This window comes from Pleurodeles waltl, chromosome 1_2 (assembly GCF_031143425.1).
Source record: "Pleurodeles waltl isolate 20211129_DDA chromosome 1_2, aPleWal1.hap1.20221129, whole genome shotgun sequence".
Taxonomy (NCBI): Eukaryota; Metazoa; Chordata; class Amphibia; order Caudata; family Salamandridae; genus Pleurodeles; species Pleurodeles waltl.
This window is the reverse complement of record NC_090437.1, coordinates 1,270,958,415-1,270,976,796: the sequence shown is the minus strand read 5'-3', so window position 1 is coordinate 1,270,976,796 and position 18,382 is coordinate 1,270,958,415. Positions and strand designations below refer to the sequence as shown.

The following is an 18,382-nucleotide window of genomic DNA, read 5'->3' as shown; positions in this document are numbered from 1 at the left end:
CACACTGAATGGGACAATCAGAGCACATCTGGATGCTAACATACCAGATATTTTAAACTTTGAACTAGCATAAACGCCTTCATGCCCACCCTGTTCATCTCTTTAAATATTAATTTCGCAAAAATGGATGAACAGATTTACACCAAATCATGAAAAGCATGCTTTCTAATTTAAGTTGTAACTTCTTGCCAATTTTGGTGTAATTTCGTTCAGCAGTATTTTCTATACTGGAGAGTAAACTTTCCTTTGGGAATTAACTTGAGAAACCACACTCTTGGGATCCATGGATTACACCAAACTGTCCATGAAAGAGTTAAACTGGGTGACCTTTTTTTGTAAGTCTTTAAGGAGATTCGTCAAACGGTGCAAAACCTAATACAGAAAAAAAGTATCTTTCTTATGGAAAACCTGACCTAATAATAGGTACACAGAATGAAACTTAAATAAAATAATGCACATGCATCTTTTATCAACAATTTCATTAATCTCCTCTTTTAACATATCTGTAACCCTTGTTTTTCAGATTGATAATGAACTGCAAAGGTAGTTACTAAACTTAGTCCATCAGGAATATTGGATCATAAAGGTACAATGTGCAGCTCAGGACCCATGAAACAAACACCGGTAGCTGAGAGTGAACGTCATACCTTACCATCCATAGTGGCTTCCAGCTTTCAAAGACCACAGAAGCACTTACCTAGGAATACAATTTAAACCTGCCTCTGCCTGGCCCTTTGAGTATTTAAAACTATCGGAATATATAAGTGTTCAATGGCTATGAATATTTGCACTTTGGACGCCTACATCACATCTCCCAAGAAAACAGTACTACATCAAAATAGAATATATATTATTTATTCGTATAACAATTCTATTTGAAAACAAACTTTTGCTTCAATTTGAAATGACTTTTATCACATCACACATAACATACATCCAAACACAATCATTCATTAAGGTTCATTTCGGGAACAGAAATTGCCTTTAAAAAACAATACAATACACTTGGTACATACAATAACCACCCACAAAGAAAACATGTATATAGAATAACAACAAGTAAAGAAGTATAATTGCAAGAACTCCTGTTTACATCTGCATATTCCAATAGAGTTGCCTCAAGTATGTATTCATTTATTAATTAATTAATGTATTTATTTATTATGCATGCATGTATTTATTTGTGTTTGTTTATTTACGTATTTACATGCAGGGATTTATAAAGCATTGCATAAACTATAAAGAGTCTCTTAGTACCCTAGATTCAATGCCTCCATGAGCTAAAGAGATCTCTTTTCATTTAAGATGCAAATAACAGAGGGCGTGAAGTAGCGTTCAGCGTTGGGTTACTCCATCATGGATTTCCCGTCCACCGTATTGCAAGTGCATTACATCCAGTGGCACTTGTAATACAACAAGTGGGATATCAGTCATGTTTGTGATGGAGTAGCCTGTCCGCCGAACTCTAAATCAGGACCAAAGTTTTTGATTTCCTCCTATGCTTTAAATTTTAAGACTCAGCCCAAAGATCCTTGGGGAGGTAATTTTAACCTTTGGTACTTCAACCTCTATGATTCTACTTCCTAGTTTATTAGGACTGTTTTTTGTACCTCAAACAGTCACTTCCTTTTTGATATTCATCTATATTAGATAAGGTATTTTTATTTTTTTATTCCAAACTCGAAGATCTTATGTATCGTACATGATGCTGTGAAGGGTGATGTTCTATGGATCGAAATCCATTGGAGATTATTTAAATTGTTGAGACATGATCATTTTTTTCATGTTCAGCAAATTTTTAGCTGCTGAAGTTTGGATGTGCTGCAGGAACTATATATATTTATATTCAAGCTCCTGATAAATTGACTTTACAAACCCAATTTGAGATTGCACAAAAAGCTTTAAGAGTCATAATCCTACAGGCAAATGAAAGAAAAAGAAAAATTTACTGTACAATAAAAGGGTGTTAGAAACAAGTTTTAGATATTGCTGCACCCTTTTATCAAGTGACAGTTTTGAATATATCAATGCCCCCAAATCGCAGAGAGCTTTTGGACTGGGGTAGGGCCTACTGATTGGCGCCACATTGAACCATTCCAGGTATTTAGATGTTTTGATGAGGTAAAACTTCAATTTTTGATTATTGTTCCTTAATAATGATCAAGGTCTGTGTGTTCCCTTCATATATGTCTACCCTAATAGGGTATCCATGTAGCAGAGGAGTACGGAGAGACGAGTAGAGATTAAAAAGCAGGGAAGAAGATGCGGCCCCGGTGGGTCTCCCCAATGCACCACTTACGGAGTTGAACGAGCCAAGACTTACTACCTTTGTTTTAAGGATTTGATCAACTCTTTAACCGTGTTGTCTATTGCGCAGTTAATTAGGATCCAGATGAAAATTTATTAATTGACAGTATCAGAAGCACAGTGTATTTCAATGACTTGAAAGGCCAACAAAGAAGAAACTGTATGGATCACTTAGAGGGGATAGTTTCAAAGGTTTGGGCAAGATCGATAAACTGGAACAGACCAATAGGAATTTGTTTGAATGTGGGCACAGCAGCAAGACAACAAATGTGCTGCCATGCAACAAAGCACGCAAACTCAAACCGTGATGCAAGGGTGTGACGATTCTTTCAAGCATAGGATTTTACTGGAAAGGATCATTTCTTGTACAAAAGGTATGCAGTAATACTTCTCCCACAGTGCTGTACAGTGCCCTACGGTGCAACTAACATGCAAAGTTGGAAAAGAGTGGAGACTTTTAAAAGTTTCTTCACTGTATGCCTGCCTGGAGGAGGCCTACATGTTGGCACTAATCCCTGTCTGCCAATATTAGTAAATAGGAATTTATGAAAAAAATCATGGGTGGTTGCATATGAATGCCCATGTATAACCAATAATACATCCCCTTGACAGAAGGATGTGCATAATGTTACTTGTGTTAGTATAGGCTACTTTGCAACTTAAATTATCATCTCCATTGAAAAGTAAATCCCATGACAACACCTTGTGCTGTATTAGAGTCTCTTATGTGATATAAACCTGGTGCAGAGTGTTAGTGAATCGGAACTGTAGTGTGTCTTTGTTTTTTTACAGGAGAACAGTTTCTTTACTTGTAGTGACACAATTTAAATATTTGAAGCAAAAATTGGATAGTCACAGAACCCAGGTGTTTTTTAACTCAGGCCATATACATTAAAATGCATGCATCCTCAATACACAAGTATTGGATGATGAGCAGTCTACCAATCACTTTCAAGTAAATGACTCTAGCAGCAAAACACACAATCAAAAAATATCAGAAAGAGACTAGGATGGTAGGAGTATATCATCCCATCCAGAGTGGGGTCATACTAGTCTATCATCTTAAGCAGAATTAGGCTGTATAGGTTTATCATCATTTACGTTCCAAATTGGTGTCATGCAAGTATATCATCATATCTAGACTGGAGTCATACAGGTCTGTCATCTGATTCAGGCGGGGGTAGTACAGGTATATCATCATATCCAGACAGGGGTGGTAGAGGTCTAGCGTCTTATCCAGACTAGGTTTGTATGGCTCTGTATTTTTATCCAGACATGGGTCGCATGTGTCTATTATCTTCTACAGACTGAGGAAGTATGGGTCTATTATCTTATCCAGACTGGGGTCATACAGGTCTATCATCTTATCCCGTGATTGTACGGGCCTACCATTGTATCCAGAATGGAGTAGTACAGGTCTATCATCATATCTAGACTGCAGTAGTAGGGCTCTATCATCTTATCCAGCCTGGGGTCTGTGTTCTGATCCATAATTGGGTAGTACAGGTCTACCATCAGATTCAGACTGGGGTGGTAGGGCTCTATTATCTTATCCAGACTTGGATCATAAGGGTCTGTAATTGAATCCAGACTGGGTTGTACAGGTCAATCATCGTATCCAGAATGGGGTTGTACCACTCTATCATCTTTCACAGACTTTGTTTATCATTGTATTTGGACTGGGGTTGTACAGGTCCATCATCATATCAAGACTGGGGTCATACAGGTTTATCATTTTCTCCAGACTGGGGATGTATGGATCTAGCCATCGTATCCAGACTGCGTCGTATGGTTCTATCATCTTATCCAGACTGAGTCATATGGGTCTAGCATTGTATTCAGATAGGTTTCTCATCGTAACAGCTGTTTCACAAATGGATACTTAGGACCCAAACTAGATTTAAATGTGAGGTTAAGCTTCTCACCATCCACATACTTGCCACAGATGTGTTGAATGTTACTTAGGATTTGCATATTTAGACTAGTGGGGTCAGATTATACATAATAAAAACCCAATTGCATGAACCAGTGTATATGTTCATGAAGAGGTAAAGGAAAAACTGTGACTTGATACCATGCAGGTTAGTGTGTGCAGCAGGATTCACCCAAACCCAGGACAAATCCCCCACAATACCACTCTATACTGCTCCCCACCTTGATTTTAGTCTGGAAGGACTCCAATGAAGCCAACACTGCTCCCAATCCAAAGCATTTTATTATACAAATATAAACCATGTACAACATTTGTCATTCTCCTGGTACTTTAAGGAAGCTGTGCTGACCATGTGCCTTTGATGTGGAATTGTATACTCAAGAAAACTGTGGCCAATCATTATTTACCCTAAAGCTTCTTTGTGAGGTATACATATAAGTAAAGCACATTTCCACTCATTTGTAGCAATGCATTTTATGTATTAGTCCTCAAATGTTTAAATAAACATGGTGGGACATTCTCCAACCTGGCCAAAAGTACCATATATGTGCAAGGGACACCACCTTTGCCTCTAGGTAATTACAAAAACTGTTACCAGTCCTGGACCTATCTGTGATAGCCTAATGCATCCTAGGTGTTGTAGTCTTATTTTGCTTACATTGATGTGGTACTGGACTGATATATCTGGGATCAGTGATTTGTAGGTGAAACGGTCAGGACTTAGGACAGTGTCTGTAATGACCAGGAGTGAGACAGTCATTCTAAATTGGCATACAACAAACGTGGCCCTCCCATAGCACCTGCCAATGGTCATTCAGCATCTTTTTCTCCCAGCAATGTCCGCACCATTAATAAAATATTAAATTAAGTTGATGCCAACAAACAACCATGCCTGATGCACTGGGGGACATCAAACCAGTCAGTAGACTACCTCTGTGACCTTTATACAATGGAAAGATGGCTTTAATCAACCCATCTTTGACGTAACTGTTCAGTAGAGTTCATTCAACGGGGCACAGTCCATATTATAAAAAGCCGTGTTTTTATTCTGAAAAAAAACACAGCCTTCCTTTGAAAAGTGTGACAAGCCTTACGAATAAGACCAGCGATTGGAGACCTTGAACCACTGTTTCCCAAGAGTATCTAAAGCCCGCCTAGCAATGAGTGATGACATTAAATTTGCCCAAATGATACTGCAACCTGTCAGCCAAAAGTTTTAGCAAAGCTTTTACCAGCCCCAGTTTAACAATTAAATTAGTAGATCACCACTGTCTAACATTCCATTCCCCTTGTTGAAAACAAGACTTTCATTGTTGTCGTCAGTAACGTTAACACCAGTCATGACGTCTTTGCCTTATTACAAAAATAGGTAGAGAGTGGCAAGAGCAGGAATTTGTAGGTTTCTTAGAAGTTTATCTATTGTGAGTGGTTTTCACACCTCCCCCGCCCCCTAACCAGACAATAGCCAATTGGATTCTACTGAGGGGATAAAAGTGGAGTGGGGGGGGTAACTCTGTGCTGTCGGGGGAGAGCGAAATGTTTATGCCACTACAATGCCGTCCCCAAACAAGGAACTCCTGACAAGTGATATCAGCTGAAAATTATACAATTCACGATGTACAAATCATAAAACCTAATTTATATTGTTTAAAATAATTTTGTACTAAATAGTTTGTTTATTATTCCAAAAATAGATAAAATTAGATCTCAGAATTCTCCCTCCATATTACTTTATCGTATTATCTACTTAAAATACTGAAAAACAGAACTTACCACATATGCATCAGTGCATAATAGTGAACATTAAATTCATCTATTTGGAACTTTGCATTATGTAAACAGTGATCTTGCGAAAAACCATCCATATAGCTTTTTTGTGGTCTTGGTCAATATCTGCCAACTTCCACAGGTCTAGCAATTGAATGCACTAAGAGAACAAACATACAGTGACATCGCTTAGGCAAAATTTACAACATAGTTCCTGGTTTAGTGGCAACATTGTAGTGTCTATGGTGGAGTCCCTCTTGGTTTCGAGTGAAGAGTGGTGGGATAGCCCGCGTGGGAGGAAGTTTGTGTTCGCATACCTGTTCCCCTGTATTACTAGAATAAGGAGGTAATCAAGCTGGGAAAGCAAGTGTCTACTGGTTGCCAAATATGGATATTCTCTGGCAGTGGGGTGTGTGTGTTTCGCCAAAAGTCCAATAGACCAAAAGTGGTCAGGAAGTTTTGAAGTCATTTGTCTTTATGGATTGGTGGGCAGACAGTCATAAATCTATTCAAATCAGAATGTAGCGTTAAGTTGATGTCTCTTCCTATGATCAGGAGCCCTACGAGGACCTGTGCTATCCATGTCCCTATACGGTCCGACAAGGTCAATCGTATCTCGGCCGGAAGTACCCGGACACAACCACTATCCTTTTCCTATTCCACTCTCCAATATTGCTGGAAACAGGCCTCCCTGTCTGTCCAAACCCAGGTGATCATCAATGGGAGTGAACTGTGTCATGATACCCACCCCATGAGAGCTGGATGAAAACTGTAAATGGGCCTGGACCTTCTACAACCCCTACCGATAAAGCCCCAGTTATTATCCTACTAGGTGTGTGTCCTCCAGTAAAATCAATTTGGGGTCTTGTCTTGTGAGGTAGCCATTCACCGTCCCCCTCCTTAGTTTATGCCCCAGCTCATTCACATCCACATTAGGATTCAAAGACACTGGTGGTCATTCTGACCCTGGCGGTCTTTGACCGCCAGGGCGGAGGACCGCGGGAGCACCGCCGACAGGCCGGCGGTGCTCCAATGGGGATTCCGACCGCGGCGGTAAAGCCGCGGTCGGACCGGCACCACTGGCGGGGTCCCGCCAGTGTACCGCGGCCCCATTGAATCCTCCGCGGCGGCGCAGCTTGCTGCACCGCCGCGGGGATTCCGACCCCCCCTACCGCCATCCAGATCCCGGCGGTCGGACCGCCGAGATCCGGATGGCGGTAGGGGGGGTCGCGGGGCCCCTGGGGGCCCCTGCAGTGCCCATGCCACTGGCATGGGCATTGCAGGGGCCCCCGTAAGAGGGCCCCTAAATGTATTTCACTGTCTGCTGCGCAGACAGTGAAATACGCGACGGGTGCAACTGCACCCGTCGCACAGCTTCCACTCCGCCGGCTCGATTCCGAGCCGGCTTCATCGTGGAAGCCTCTTTCCCGCTGGGCTGGCTGGCGGTCTGAAGGCGACCGCCCGCCAGCCCAGCGGGAAAGTCAGAATTACCGCCGCGGTCTTTCGACCGCGGAACGGTAACCTGACGGCGGGACTTTGGCGGTCGGCCTCCGCCGCCCGCCAAGGTCAGAATGAGGGCCACTGTCTCTTATGAGTTGCTATTCCGTAAAGACCCAGTGTATGAGAAGTGTACCACACCGCTGGCTGTCCCCATTGGTTTTGTCTGTAGGACTTGCCCTCAACCACCTAATCCCCTCAACTATGATCTCCACACCCTACTGCCTCATGCTGCAGGCATACAACTGCCTTCTGCCCCAACGCTTGAGGTGCTTATCGTCTAGTCCCAACAAACACTTTTACTTATCAAACCTGTTAAATGTAGCACACTAAAAGATCAGTAGTTCCTTTTGGTGAGCAGCCCTGAGGATGGTATCACGGTCTCTGTAACTGAGGGCCCGGGCATTCAGGGGTTAGGCCCCAGTTCCATGTTTAGGCAGTGTCCTTTGCACTCTGTATGCCTGCTCTATCACAAACTGGCTGGAGAGGTCCTGTGGGCAGACCATGGTCTTAACAAACTCCTTTAAAAAAGTGCTCCAGGTTCTTGCTTTTTATAGGAGGCCAACCACATGGATATTATTCCATCTGGACCTTTCTTCTACTTCCTATGCATTGGTGTGGAAGTGTGCTGCCATCTCTCACAGGAGTGTGATTTCTCATTTCATTGTTCTGCGGGACTCCGAGTGGCCTGTGACTATTTGCTCAAGTGCGGTCACTCTAGTGGTGAGCTTTATACTATCAGTTCACGTGAGAACAAAATATATTGCCTCTGTGTCAATTTTGTGCTGTGGTGTGGACTTAGAGTCCCTGATCCCCTGGATTAAGTCTTTGAGGGTGGTGTTCGAATACCCAGTCTTGTCACCTCTTTCATGCCCAGCACCAGAGTCAGCAACCTAAGCCCCCCCTTTGATTCATATCTGAAGGCATAGCGCTCCAGAATGTGATACTGTGTTGAATTCTAGCCTTTGTTGCACCTCATTGTCTCTCCCAGCAAAGTAAGTTGTATCTCTGTAGGTTGTGGTCCAGGGCAGCCAGCATCTCACATTGTCCTGCGGTGCAAGGGCAGACTCCAGAACCCGATGGGCAAATGCTAACTCCAGCCACCAAGTCCCTCCCAAGGTGGTGTGAGAAAGAGAAGGAGAGAGGATGCAGGCCCCTCTCCCTAGTCAGATCCACAGCCCAAAAATGAGCCACGAGGGTCTAGCATGCTTGTGATGTAGAGGTCACTCACCACTACCACCCCCAACAGTACAGCCTCTCCTGTGACCAGTCCACAATGTGGATAGCACATGGTGGGGGGGCTGTAGGGGGATGCAGGATCCCAGCATCCAATTAGGAAAGCGTCCACGGGGCCAGCCTGGGTTTATTAGACACCCGTCACCTCACCACAAAACATATCACTTTGCACACCACTGGGGCTCAGCTCACTTCTCCAGGAGTCCTCCTCTGCCTGGAGTTCACTGCTATCCCAGCAGGGCACCAAGTGTGACCCACTGCCTCTGGGCCTCTGCCTGCGCCAAAACAATTCAGGGCTTCAAAGCCCACCGATGGAACAGCTCTGCACCTCGCAGTCTCCAGCTGAGCCGGCATCCGTCCCCATCGCCATTTTGCAGGTAAGCCATGCCACTGTACACCACCAGTGGCTCCCTGCTACAGGAACTGCCGATGAGCGTAGACCACCTCCATCAGTGGCATGTTGCCCCTCCAGGTTCTGCTCCATGTCACAGGGGGCACACCACCAGATTACATCACATGGGCACCAAGAGTTCCCTTCCTTGGCAGGAACTAGGACTCCATGCTCCATGTTGCTAGGAGCTGAGACCACAGTCCTGTAGTGTCTCTATGGTTTATTCCATCAACTTAGTAATCAAGGCGTAGCTCCCTTGTTTCATATATTGGTAAAAATGTTTATAACAACAATTCTACTACCCCTGGACTGCTGGTGAATTGCCACCTATGGTTTCCATACCACTATTCACCAAAGAGTATGTGCCAACTTACGACCATTCCTAAAATAAGTATAATGTGAAGAGATATTCAGGGATGTTCCTCAGAATACAGGTGCAGATAAAATCCTGATTTTTAAAGAGAATGTTCAAAAAGAAGCTCCTGGAAAACATGTTTATCCCAAAAACGTCTCTGACAGACAAAGGTGTGCAAAGATGACAAATCTCACAACCCTTGATGTTAAGATGTATCTTACATTCACAGAACTTGGCCAGTGGAATTTAAACTTCGCACAATCCCGCTGTTTCCATCCCAGGGATCTCTAGAACCCAAGCAGTTCTGTCAACTTTGTAAATTGCAAACTTACATTTAAAACATTGAGCTTTTCGGGCTGAAATTGTGATTGTTGTCTCCTGATGGATTTTCTGATAATGTGCGACATTGTTTCCTTTTTCATTTTTGTCATTTAAGGTGCCAATGAAGGAATGTACGTGTGTTAAAATGATGTACCAGTGTTCTATCACCTCACGTGAGTTGCATAGTGTGTAGTGTATTAGTTTTGTTTACACACCTGTCAGTTTGTGATTCACTTAAAACCCCTCTTAATTTGTTGAAAAACAATTAACAAATTGTGGGAGGGGAACAGAAAAAAACTGTTTATGCCTCGTTTAGATATACGTGTCCAGGTCACCTAAATAGAGTTATAAATGACTGAAGTTGTGAAATGTTCTAACCATGTAACTTTGAATCTCAACTTCGCTCCTGGGCCGACAGGTCGTATGATGGAGTCAGTGGTCCCCTGTGCTTTTGTCTATGCAGCGCAGTGTACTGTCATATTTACAAATCCTTCATCCAAGCACATCGGGGGTCATTATGAACATGGCGGTCTGGACTGCCTTGTTGGCGGTGGCGGTAATTACTGCCACCGGCATGGCGGTTCATATAATGATGCAGCCTAAACTCCACGGCGGAAAACACCACCACCACCAGCGGTAAGTCTGGCTGTGGCGATGTTTTCCTATCGACCAGGGCAGCGCTGCTTCATGATACCCATTCCGCCAGCCTTTTCCTGGCGGTTTACACCGCCTGGGAAAGACTGTCAGAATGGGTGTCTTGGGGTAATTTGAGGCCCCCTTGGGGGCCCCTGCACTGCCCATGCACATGGCATGGGCAGTGCAGGGGCCCCCGTGCAGTGCCCCGTCGCACAGGTCACTGCCCGATTTACGGGCAGTGATCTGGTGCGACGGGTGCTGCTGCACCGGCCGCACACCAACATTGGTGGCGGCTCCATTTGGTGCCACAGTCATGTTAAGGCCCTGTTCCCTGCTGGGCCAGCGGGCGGAAACACTGTTTTCGCCTGCGGCCCAGCAGGGAAAACATTATACGCCCGGCAGGGGGGGAGGGCATTGCCCTGGCGGTCTTCTGTTGACCGCCAGCGCTGATCTCGGAGGTTTTTACCGCCGAGATTATAATGATGGCCTTCATCTCATCAGTAATCTGGTCCCAAGGGGCCACGTTATTCTATTTATAGCGCTTATTTTTTTACACGATCCTTCAACAATGCAAAAAGTCCTCCTTAAACCCCTACCTTGTGGGAGCTAGACCTGCATTAAAAACAATATAGCGCCTCGTCAGTAGTAGTAAGCGTTATGCAAATTCTAGTACACCATAATGAAGCGTGGATATGCCTAGGAACCTATATATTAACCCAAGATCCAGGGGTGGGTGAACTGGAGATAGATCGGCGCTATATAAACTAAATGTGCAAAAAAATGTGGAAATCAGGTGTCATTGGTCAGGTAACCAGGAGCCTTGCTTCTGTGGCCCCTCTAACACCCAGACAACACGCCTTGAAGCCACGATCCTCGCTGCCTCGCCCAGCCCTCCTGCAGGGCTTCTCTGTCGGGACTAGGATGAGGGAGGAAGCCACGCACCGGCTCCACACTCCTAAATGATGCAATTTTCATTGTTCGAAATCTTGTACTTTTCACGAATACATTTTTACTAGGATGTTCAAAAGTTTTGCTTCTGAACATATGTAGCTCAGCTAGAACAAGCCTCCGCGACACGTGAAGTCGTGTGCAGAACAAAAGAAAAGTTGCCAGGAAGAGGGACATGGGGTGCTTTTAAAGCAATATTTGGGACAGCTCTCGCCTAATGCCATCTCCAATAACTACTGGTTTCACCACTGACCTAGGTTCTCGGAGCAACTTGATGCGCGGCGTAAAGCGCTTCGGCGCCTCGTCAAGGGTTGTAAGCGCTATTGGAATTCAATTACGATATTGATGGCGACGATTGTAGGCCAATCCCGGTGGGTACACGATGGAACAGGACACACACGTTGAAGCATTGACAGGCGGGAGAGATCACGCAGATATTGATTACTCCACCCCGGCGGACTGGGGACTACGAGGCTGACAGGAAAGCGGCGGAAAGATGCTCGAGTAGAGAGGTAGGCTGGACGGAGCGGACTTGCAACAGGCTGACCTAAAGGCTGACAGGCGGATATATAGATAAAACAGACAACTGGACGACAGAGGAAGAGAAAGAGATGAGTGAGTGGATTGAAAGATTGATGGACGAATCCACACAGGTTGATTACCAAACAAATAGCTGGGAAATTAGAAAGAGAGAGAGAAAGGCGCGCAAAAAGGGATGGCTGGGTAGATGCACGGACGGGTGAATGGGCGGAGGGGCGGACGGAGTGCACTCAAGTACGAAAATATACAGTAAAAAAATGCAAAATTTATGAAGAGACAGCACACAGATGTTCCACTGCTGCCAGTTCAGTGTTTCACTTGTCGAAATAAATTCTGGCTATTACATACGTTGTTGAAAGTGAGGTTGACGCCATCAAAGATGGCAATGAGATGCTAGTTTGTAAAATACACTAAACGTGCACCGACGAATTTGCCACATACATAATTGACACTGTGAGGGACCGAACCCGCCTTTTGTTGTTTAATGTGAGTTGAAATGGTTCAATGTATCCCCTGCGTAACCTGCGCACGTGTTTTAAACTCTCACCACTTTCTGGAAGGTGGGTGAGGAGCGCGTTGCAGCCGCGCCCGCCGTGCGCTCCTGGGACGCGCAGCGCAGGTGGCACCTACCTAGGGGCAGCACGAAGAAGAAGGGGAACCAGCAGAGGATGAAGACCCCCACCACGATGGCCAGTGTCTTGGCCGCCTTCTTCTCGCGGGAGAACTTGAGCAGGCGCACGGAGAGCGAGCTGCGGAAGGTGTGGCTGGCCTTGGCCCGGGACAGCGACTCCTCCAGCACGCTGCGGCAGTGGATGCGCAGCACCACCTCCATGGACTTGTTGCGCTCCTTCTTGACGCCCGCCTCCAGGCTGCGCGTGGTCCGGCGGGCCACCACGTAGATCCGGAAGTACATGACCAAGATCACAAGGAGCGGCAGGTAGAAGGAGCAGAGCGAAGAGAAGAGGACGTAGCCGGGCTCCTCGGTGATGCTGCAGACGCTCTCGTCCAGCGGCGGGGGCTCCTTCCAGCCCAGCAGGGGCCCGATGGAGATGACCATGGAGGAGAGCCAGAGAAGCACGAGGATCACCACGGCCTTGCGCTCAGTCATGATGGTGGGGTACTTGAGCGAGTACTTGACCCCGATGTACCTGTCCACGGAGATGATGCACAGGCTCATGATGGACGCCGTGCAGCACAGGACGTCCACCGCCGCCCAGATGTTGCAGAAGATGCGCCCGAAGGCCCAGAAGCCCAGCACCTCCAGGGTGGCCGAGAAGGGCAGCACCGTGGTGCTGAGCAGCAGGTCGGCCATGGCCAGGTTGACGATGAAGTAGTTGGTGACCGTCTGCAGGTGCCGGTTGAAGGCCACCGACAGGATGACCAGAATGTTGCCCACGATGGCGAAGAGGATGAAGACGGCCAGGAAGATGCCCACCCCGATGGCCTGCGGGTCGATGGGCAGGGCCCCGAGGGTGCCGTTGTTCTCCGAGGCGTTCCCGGCCAGGGAGGATCGGTTGGGCTCCGTGCGGCTCCCATTCACGCTGGCATTCCCAAAATCGACAAAAGTCATTTTAACATGGTCAGGAGAAATTCGGTTTCAAACAAATGTTCGGACTGGCAGCAGACATCCTCGCTGCGCTGCCCTCCTCCAGCTCTAAGCTAGTAGAAGTTGGGTATCGAGGTCCGCGGATCCCTCAAAGCCCCGTCCGCGGGATCTGTAGACGCAAAAGTGCGCATAGAAGACGGCTTCATCGCGCATCCATCACGGAGCTGCTACTCGGCTGGTTAGTGGTGAAACTGCAGTGATCCGGAGGGGGCTCGCCATTCCCTGGAACTTTGGGATTACCTGCCTTCAAGTGGTGGCATCGCCCGGCTGAGGGAGCATCCCTGTGTGAGAGCATCACTCGAAGCGCGAACAGCCCAACTCCAGCTGCGCCAGCCCCTCCCTTCCCGAGCCCGCACATGGCAGCAAGTGCACCTCACAGCAGCAGTTCTCCATTGCTCGATGCCCTCTGCCCCTGCAACGATGGCTCCTTCTCCCTAGCGCCTGCCAGCAAAAGTAGCTAAAAAAAAAACAAAGAAAAGATGCTGTCTACTCAAACTTCAAACCCCCCTCTCTTCCCGAAGTCTCCTCCCTTCTCCCCTCGCTCCCACTTGGTGCTTGTGGCGCGGAGTGGGCGAAGTTCGTGCCGCAGCCGCTAGAGGGCGGAGGTGGTCAATTTTTCGGCATTTGCGGCTTAAACCGAAGATGCTAATTTTAGACCGTGTTGGTACTTAGCTGTCTGAGGTACCACCCGGCTTCTTTTACTGAAGGCGCTCACCTGCTGGAAGTTTTAATAACACCCGGGCCTCAATGAGCAGCTCATTGAAAGTTGAAGAGCCCTCGTAACGATACATGCTGCAGTATGCAACACGTGTTTTGCTTAATTTATGGTCTATTGTGTAAAATAGATCAGACTGTTTCAATAAAACAAGGGAGGCAGATTAGAACAGCCGACCCCACGGCAGTGCGTATCTCTAAACGGAGACACCGTAATCCCCCTCCCCGCTCCAGACGTGAACTTCGGCTCTTTCTGCACCTGGAATCTATTATACGGGGGTCGCCGCAGCCCTTTGAAGTTGCTCCTCAGATGGGAAAACTCCTGCCCTGTTGGATGTGTGACGGAACCGTGCGGGCTTTACCCTGTGCTCAGACAGCAAGGGTTCCCGAAGGGCTTGCATGCATTCTTCAGTAACACAAAACTGTCCCGGGGTGTTAACATTCCGCAAGAACACTGCGGAAAGGCGCGCTGCCCGGTGAATGTAAACTAAGGAGGAAAACAACAGACAGCCTGCTCTGTTGGGTCAATATTCAGTGTATCGCTTCTAGGGTTCTCGCCCCTTTCAATGTAATACGTATGGCTTGCTGTGGAAGTGGGTGTGTGGGGGGGCTGGGGTGGATGATCTTAGTACCCGCCCTGTTCTGTATGCTGACCAGGGAGAAACTGCCCGGAATGAACCAGAAAGCAGGAGACAGAAAGAAAAAGGGCGGGGGTGGGGCAAATAGAACAGGAAGTGAGAGGAAGGTTAACAAGAAAAGGGGGTAATAGGTGGGGGAGAGGCAGAGATGATGGACAATGGGATACAACGAAAGAGGGACATATATGGAGGAGAAGGGAGAGTGGAGAGAGAAAGAGAGACACAAAGGAGCATATTTAGACCCCATTTGCGTCATTTTTTAAATGCAAATTCGGCGCAAAACTAATTCCATATTTATAGTTTGACGTTAGGCCCGTCTAATGTCAAAATATTGCAGTTTGCACCATTTTTTAGATGCGTGGACTTACCTTGCGTTAATGAGATGCAAGTTAGGCGTTCCCATCTAAAAAATTGTGCTATCCCCAGAGCGCCATATCCCCACCCCCTCCCAATGTTAAAATGATGCACAGGTGGGAGGAGGGGCTAAATAATGGCGCAAAGCTTGCTTTGCACCACTATTTAACACCTGGGTCAGACCAGACGTTAAGGGACCTGTGGACCCACTTCCATCGTTAAACACCATAGAATGTGTCCACAGGTGTCCTCCTCAAGCCCCAGGAACACCCCACCCACACCAGGGAGACACCAGAGGATGGGGGACCCCATCCCAGGTAAGTAGGGTAAGTATAGGTATGTAGATTTTCTTTAAATGAAAGTGCCATTGGGGGCCGAACTTGGGGTCCTCTGCGTGGCACAGGGTGCAGTGGCCATGCCCAGGGGACACCGGTCCCCTGTGCTGACCACTGGGGTGGCTGCATGACTTCCATCTTTTCTAAGACAGGAGTCATGTGGTATGGATGGTTTTGCATTAGAAAATTATGCTAGGCTGGTTAGAGGCATTTGTTTTGCCTATAACCAGTCTAACATCTTTTTTGGGTGAAAAACCCCTTCTCCCATACCTCCAGTCCCACCCGGCTAGCGTCATTTATTTTTACGCTAGCCCACCCTTTGCACTGGATTGCTCCATTCCAGAAATATGGTGCCCGGCTGGTGGTCAGGAATGGCGCAAGCCAGTGCCCTGCATTAGTGCAGTTTTGCACCAAAAAGTATAAATATGGCCCGCAGAACGAAAGAGCGAGGGGTGAGTGAGAAAGACGAAAAGAGTGCCTGGGTGCAAGTGCGCAATACAGTAACTGAGGGCAAGGACACAGAATGAAATAGAAAATAACAGGGCTTGAGTCAAAATGGAAATATAGAATAGGAGAAAGAGACAATGTTAGTTATAGGGTGAGAGGGAAAGAGAGACTTGAGAAGGGGGAGAACGGAGGGATGGAGCATGAGAGAAAGACGAGAGAGTGAAAGTGGAGGGCCAGCAACAGACAGATGTAAGAGAGTGTGAGACAGGGAGAGGATGAAAGAGTGAAAGCAAGTAAAAAAACAAAACAAAAGGCAGTGGAAATACCCAGAAAAACGGTAAAAAGCTATAGCATGGGTGTGCGGTCGAGAAAGAGTGAACATCGGAGAGACGAGTGAGAGGGAGTGATAGAGGGCGTGAGACAGAGAAGAAGTGACAGAAGGAAAATCAAAATGCAGAAAAGGGCGAAGGATGCAGAAGAAGTGCAGTGGGTCTGATTCACAAAGCCATTTGCGCATATAGGCCCATATTTATACTTTTTTTAGTGCCGCATTTGCATCATTTTTTGACGCAAATGTGGCGTAAACTTACAAAATATCATTACATTTTATAAGTTTGCGCCGCTTTTGCGTAAAAAAATTACGCAAATGCGCCCACTAACAAAGTGTAAATATGGGCCATAATTTCAATATAAACGCATTTCAGCTTTACTGTAGCGTCTTTTTTTAAAAATCATTAAATGTAAACTAAGCACCAACATAGATACATGGAACACTAGTGTAGAAAGGCTCCCTGGCACACCCCTTGTGTATTCTGTAGGGAAAGCCCCGCACCCAGTCTTTCATCTCAGTCCATCCATTCCCCAAGCACATTTGAAAGACGAGATTGGTTTGATGACACTCTCACAAGGGGCAGCAGTGGCGCAATCATCATATCTGGGTTTATATTGTGCCCCGCAGAGCCCTGTGCTCCGAGGCTTTCGATGAAGGCAGCTCTGAATTATTGGGGGATGAACTACTCGATAGCCTATCAGCAAAAAACAATAAATGACCGGGGAATCCGGAAGTAATGGGGCAGCAGCGGAAATTACATTAACCAGACTTAAAACCACTTACAAAAAATGAGTATCTCACCGATGACGTAAAATAGGATTTAGTACGATAATGATTAAGTAAAATAGAGAAATACGTTCAGGGGTGTATGGGGTGTTACACCCCCCTAATAAATGTATTTTCTAATAAATAGTTGGGTACAGATGCATTCAGTCCGGTATGGTGAGATGTTTGTCGGGTTTCTCCAGGAATTTTTACATACACACAGACATAATCACCCACACTCTCTCTCTCTATGTTTTGAAAGTCTTCAAAAATGTAAGTTATTGCACAAAATATTGTATTTTCTCTATCAGTGCTCCTACCAATAAGCATCCTCTCCCTTTCCACTGCTCATTAAGCCCCTCTCATGAAACCTGCTTGTCCTAGAAATTAAATCTGAAGCTCACCCCCCCTCCCAATCTGACTGAGCAAGCTACGCTAAATTATGGCAGCATGCAAATTAATTAAATATTATTGCCTCTTATAGGGATTACGCCTCTCAAGAATATCTACTGACGTCATTAGCATGGTATAAATATTTGAGATTTAGACAACCACAGGTAAAAGCCCTAGAATGCATATATATATGGAAAATCCTCATTTTTACTTGTAGATCGATTAATTCAATGTATTTGCAAAACATGATCTACACCACCTAGGTGGCCTCTTGGCGCTGAGCTAAACCAGATCTGGTTGCCAGAAGTGAGTAAAGTCAAATAGAAATAAACCAGGTTTTTTCACTTAAACAGGAAGGGTTTGCTCGTTTTCATGAATGATAAGTGATTAGTAAAGTGTCTCAGTGGTGGACCTGGCCCTTTTACAGGGTCATTCCCCAGACTTTTTGCTTTTTGCCTCCTTATTTTTCTGACCTTTGTTTGCTGACGTTTTGACTCTGAGCACTTTTTCACTGCTAACCAGTGCTAAAGTGCATGTGTTCTCCCTTACAAATTTGGTATGATTGGATAATACCTAATTGGCATATTTAATTTACCTATAAGTCCCTTGTAAAGTGGTATCCCTATACCCAGGGCCTGTAAATTAAATGCTACTAGTGGGCCTGCAGCGCTGCTTGCGCCACCCACTGAAGTAGCCTGTCAAACCTGTCTCAGGCCTGCTAGCGCAGAGCCTGTGTGCGCAGTCCCCTGCCACAGGGACCTGGCATCTAAATTTACTTGCCAGGCCCAGAACTCCCCTTTTACTACATGTAAGTCACCCCTAAGGTACGCCCTAGCTAGCCTTTTGGGCAGGGTGCCATGTATGTAGA

The 18,382-nt window shown here is 46.1% G+C and overlaps 1 protein-coding gene across 1 annotated transcript in view; it reads right to left on the bottom strand.

Annotated features, from left to right (window-relative positions):
- ADRA1D (adrenoceptor alpha 1D) overlaps window positions 1-14,039 on the bottom strand; it is a 259,225-nt gene extending 245,186 nt beyond the window's left edge. The window contains exon 1 of the mRNA XM_069204697.1: window positions 12,562-14,039. Coding sequence (XP_069060798.1) covers window positions 12,562-13,501 — 940 coding nt within the window. The 5' untranslated portion in view covers window positions 13,502-14,039. The remainder of the gene's footprint in view (window positions 1-12,561) is intronic.
- Window positions 14,040-18,382: the final 4,343 nt, after the last annotated feature.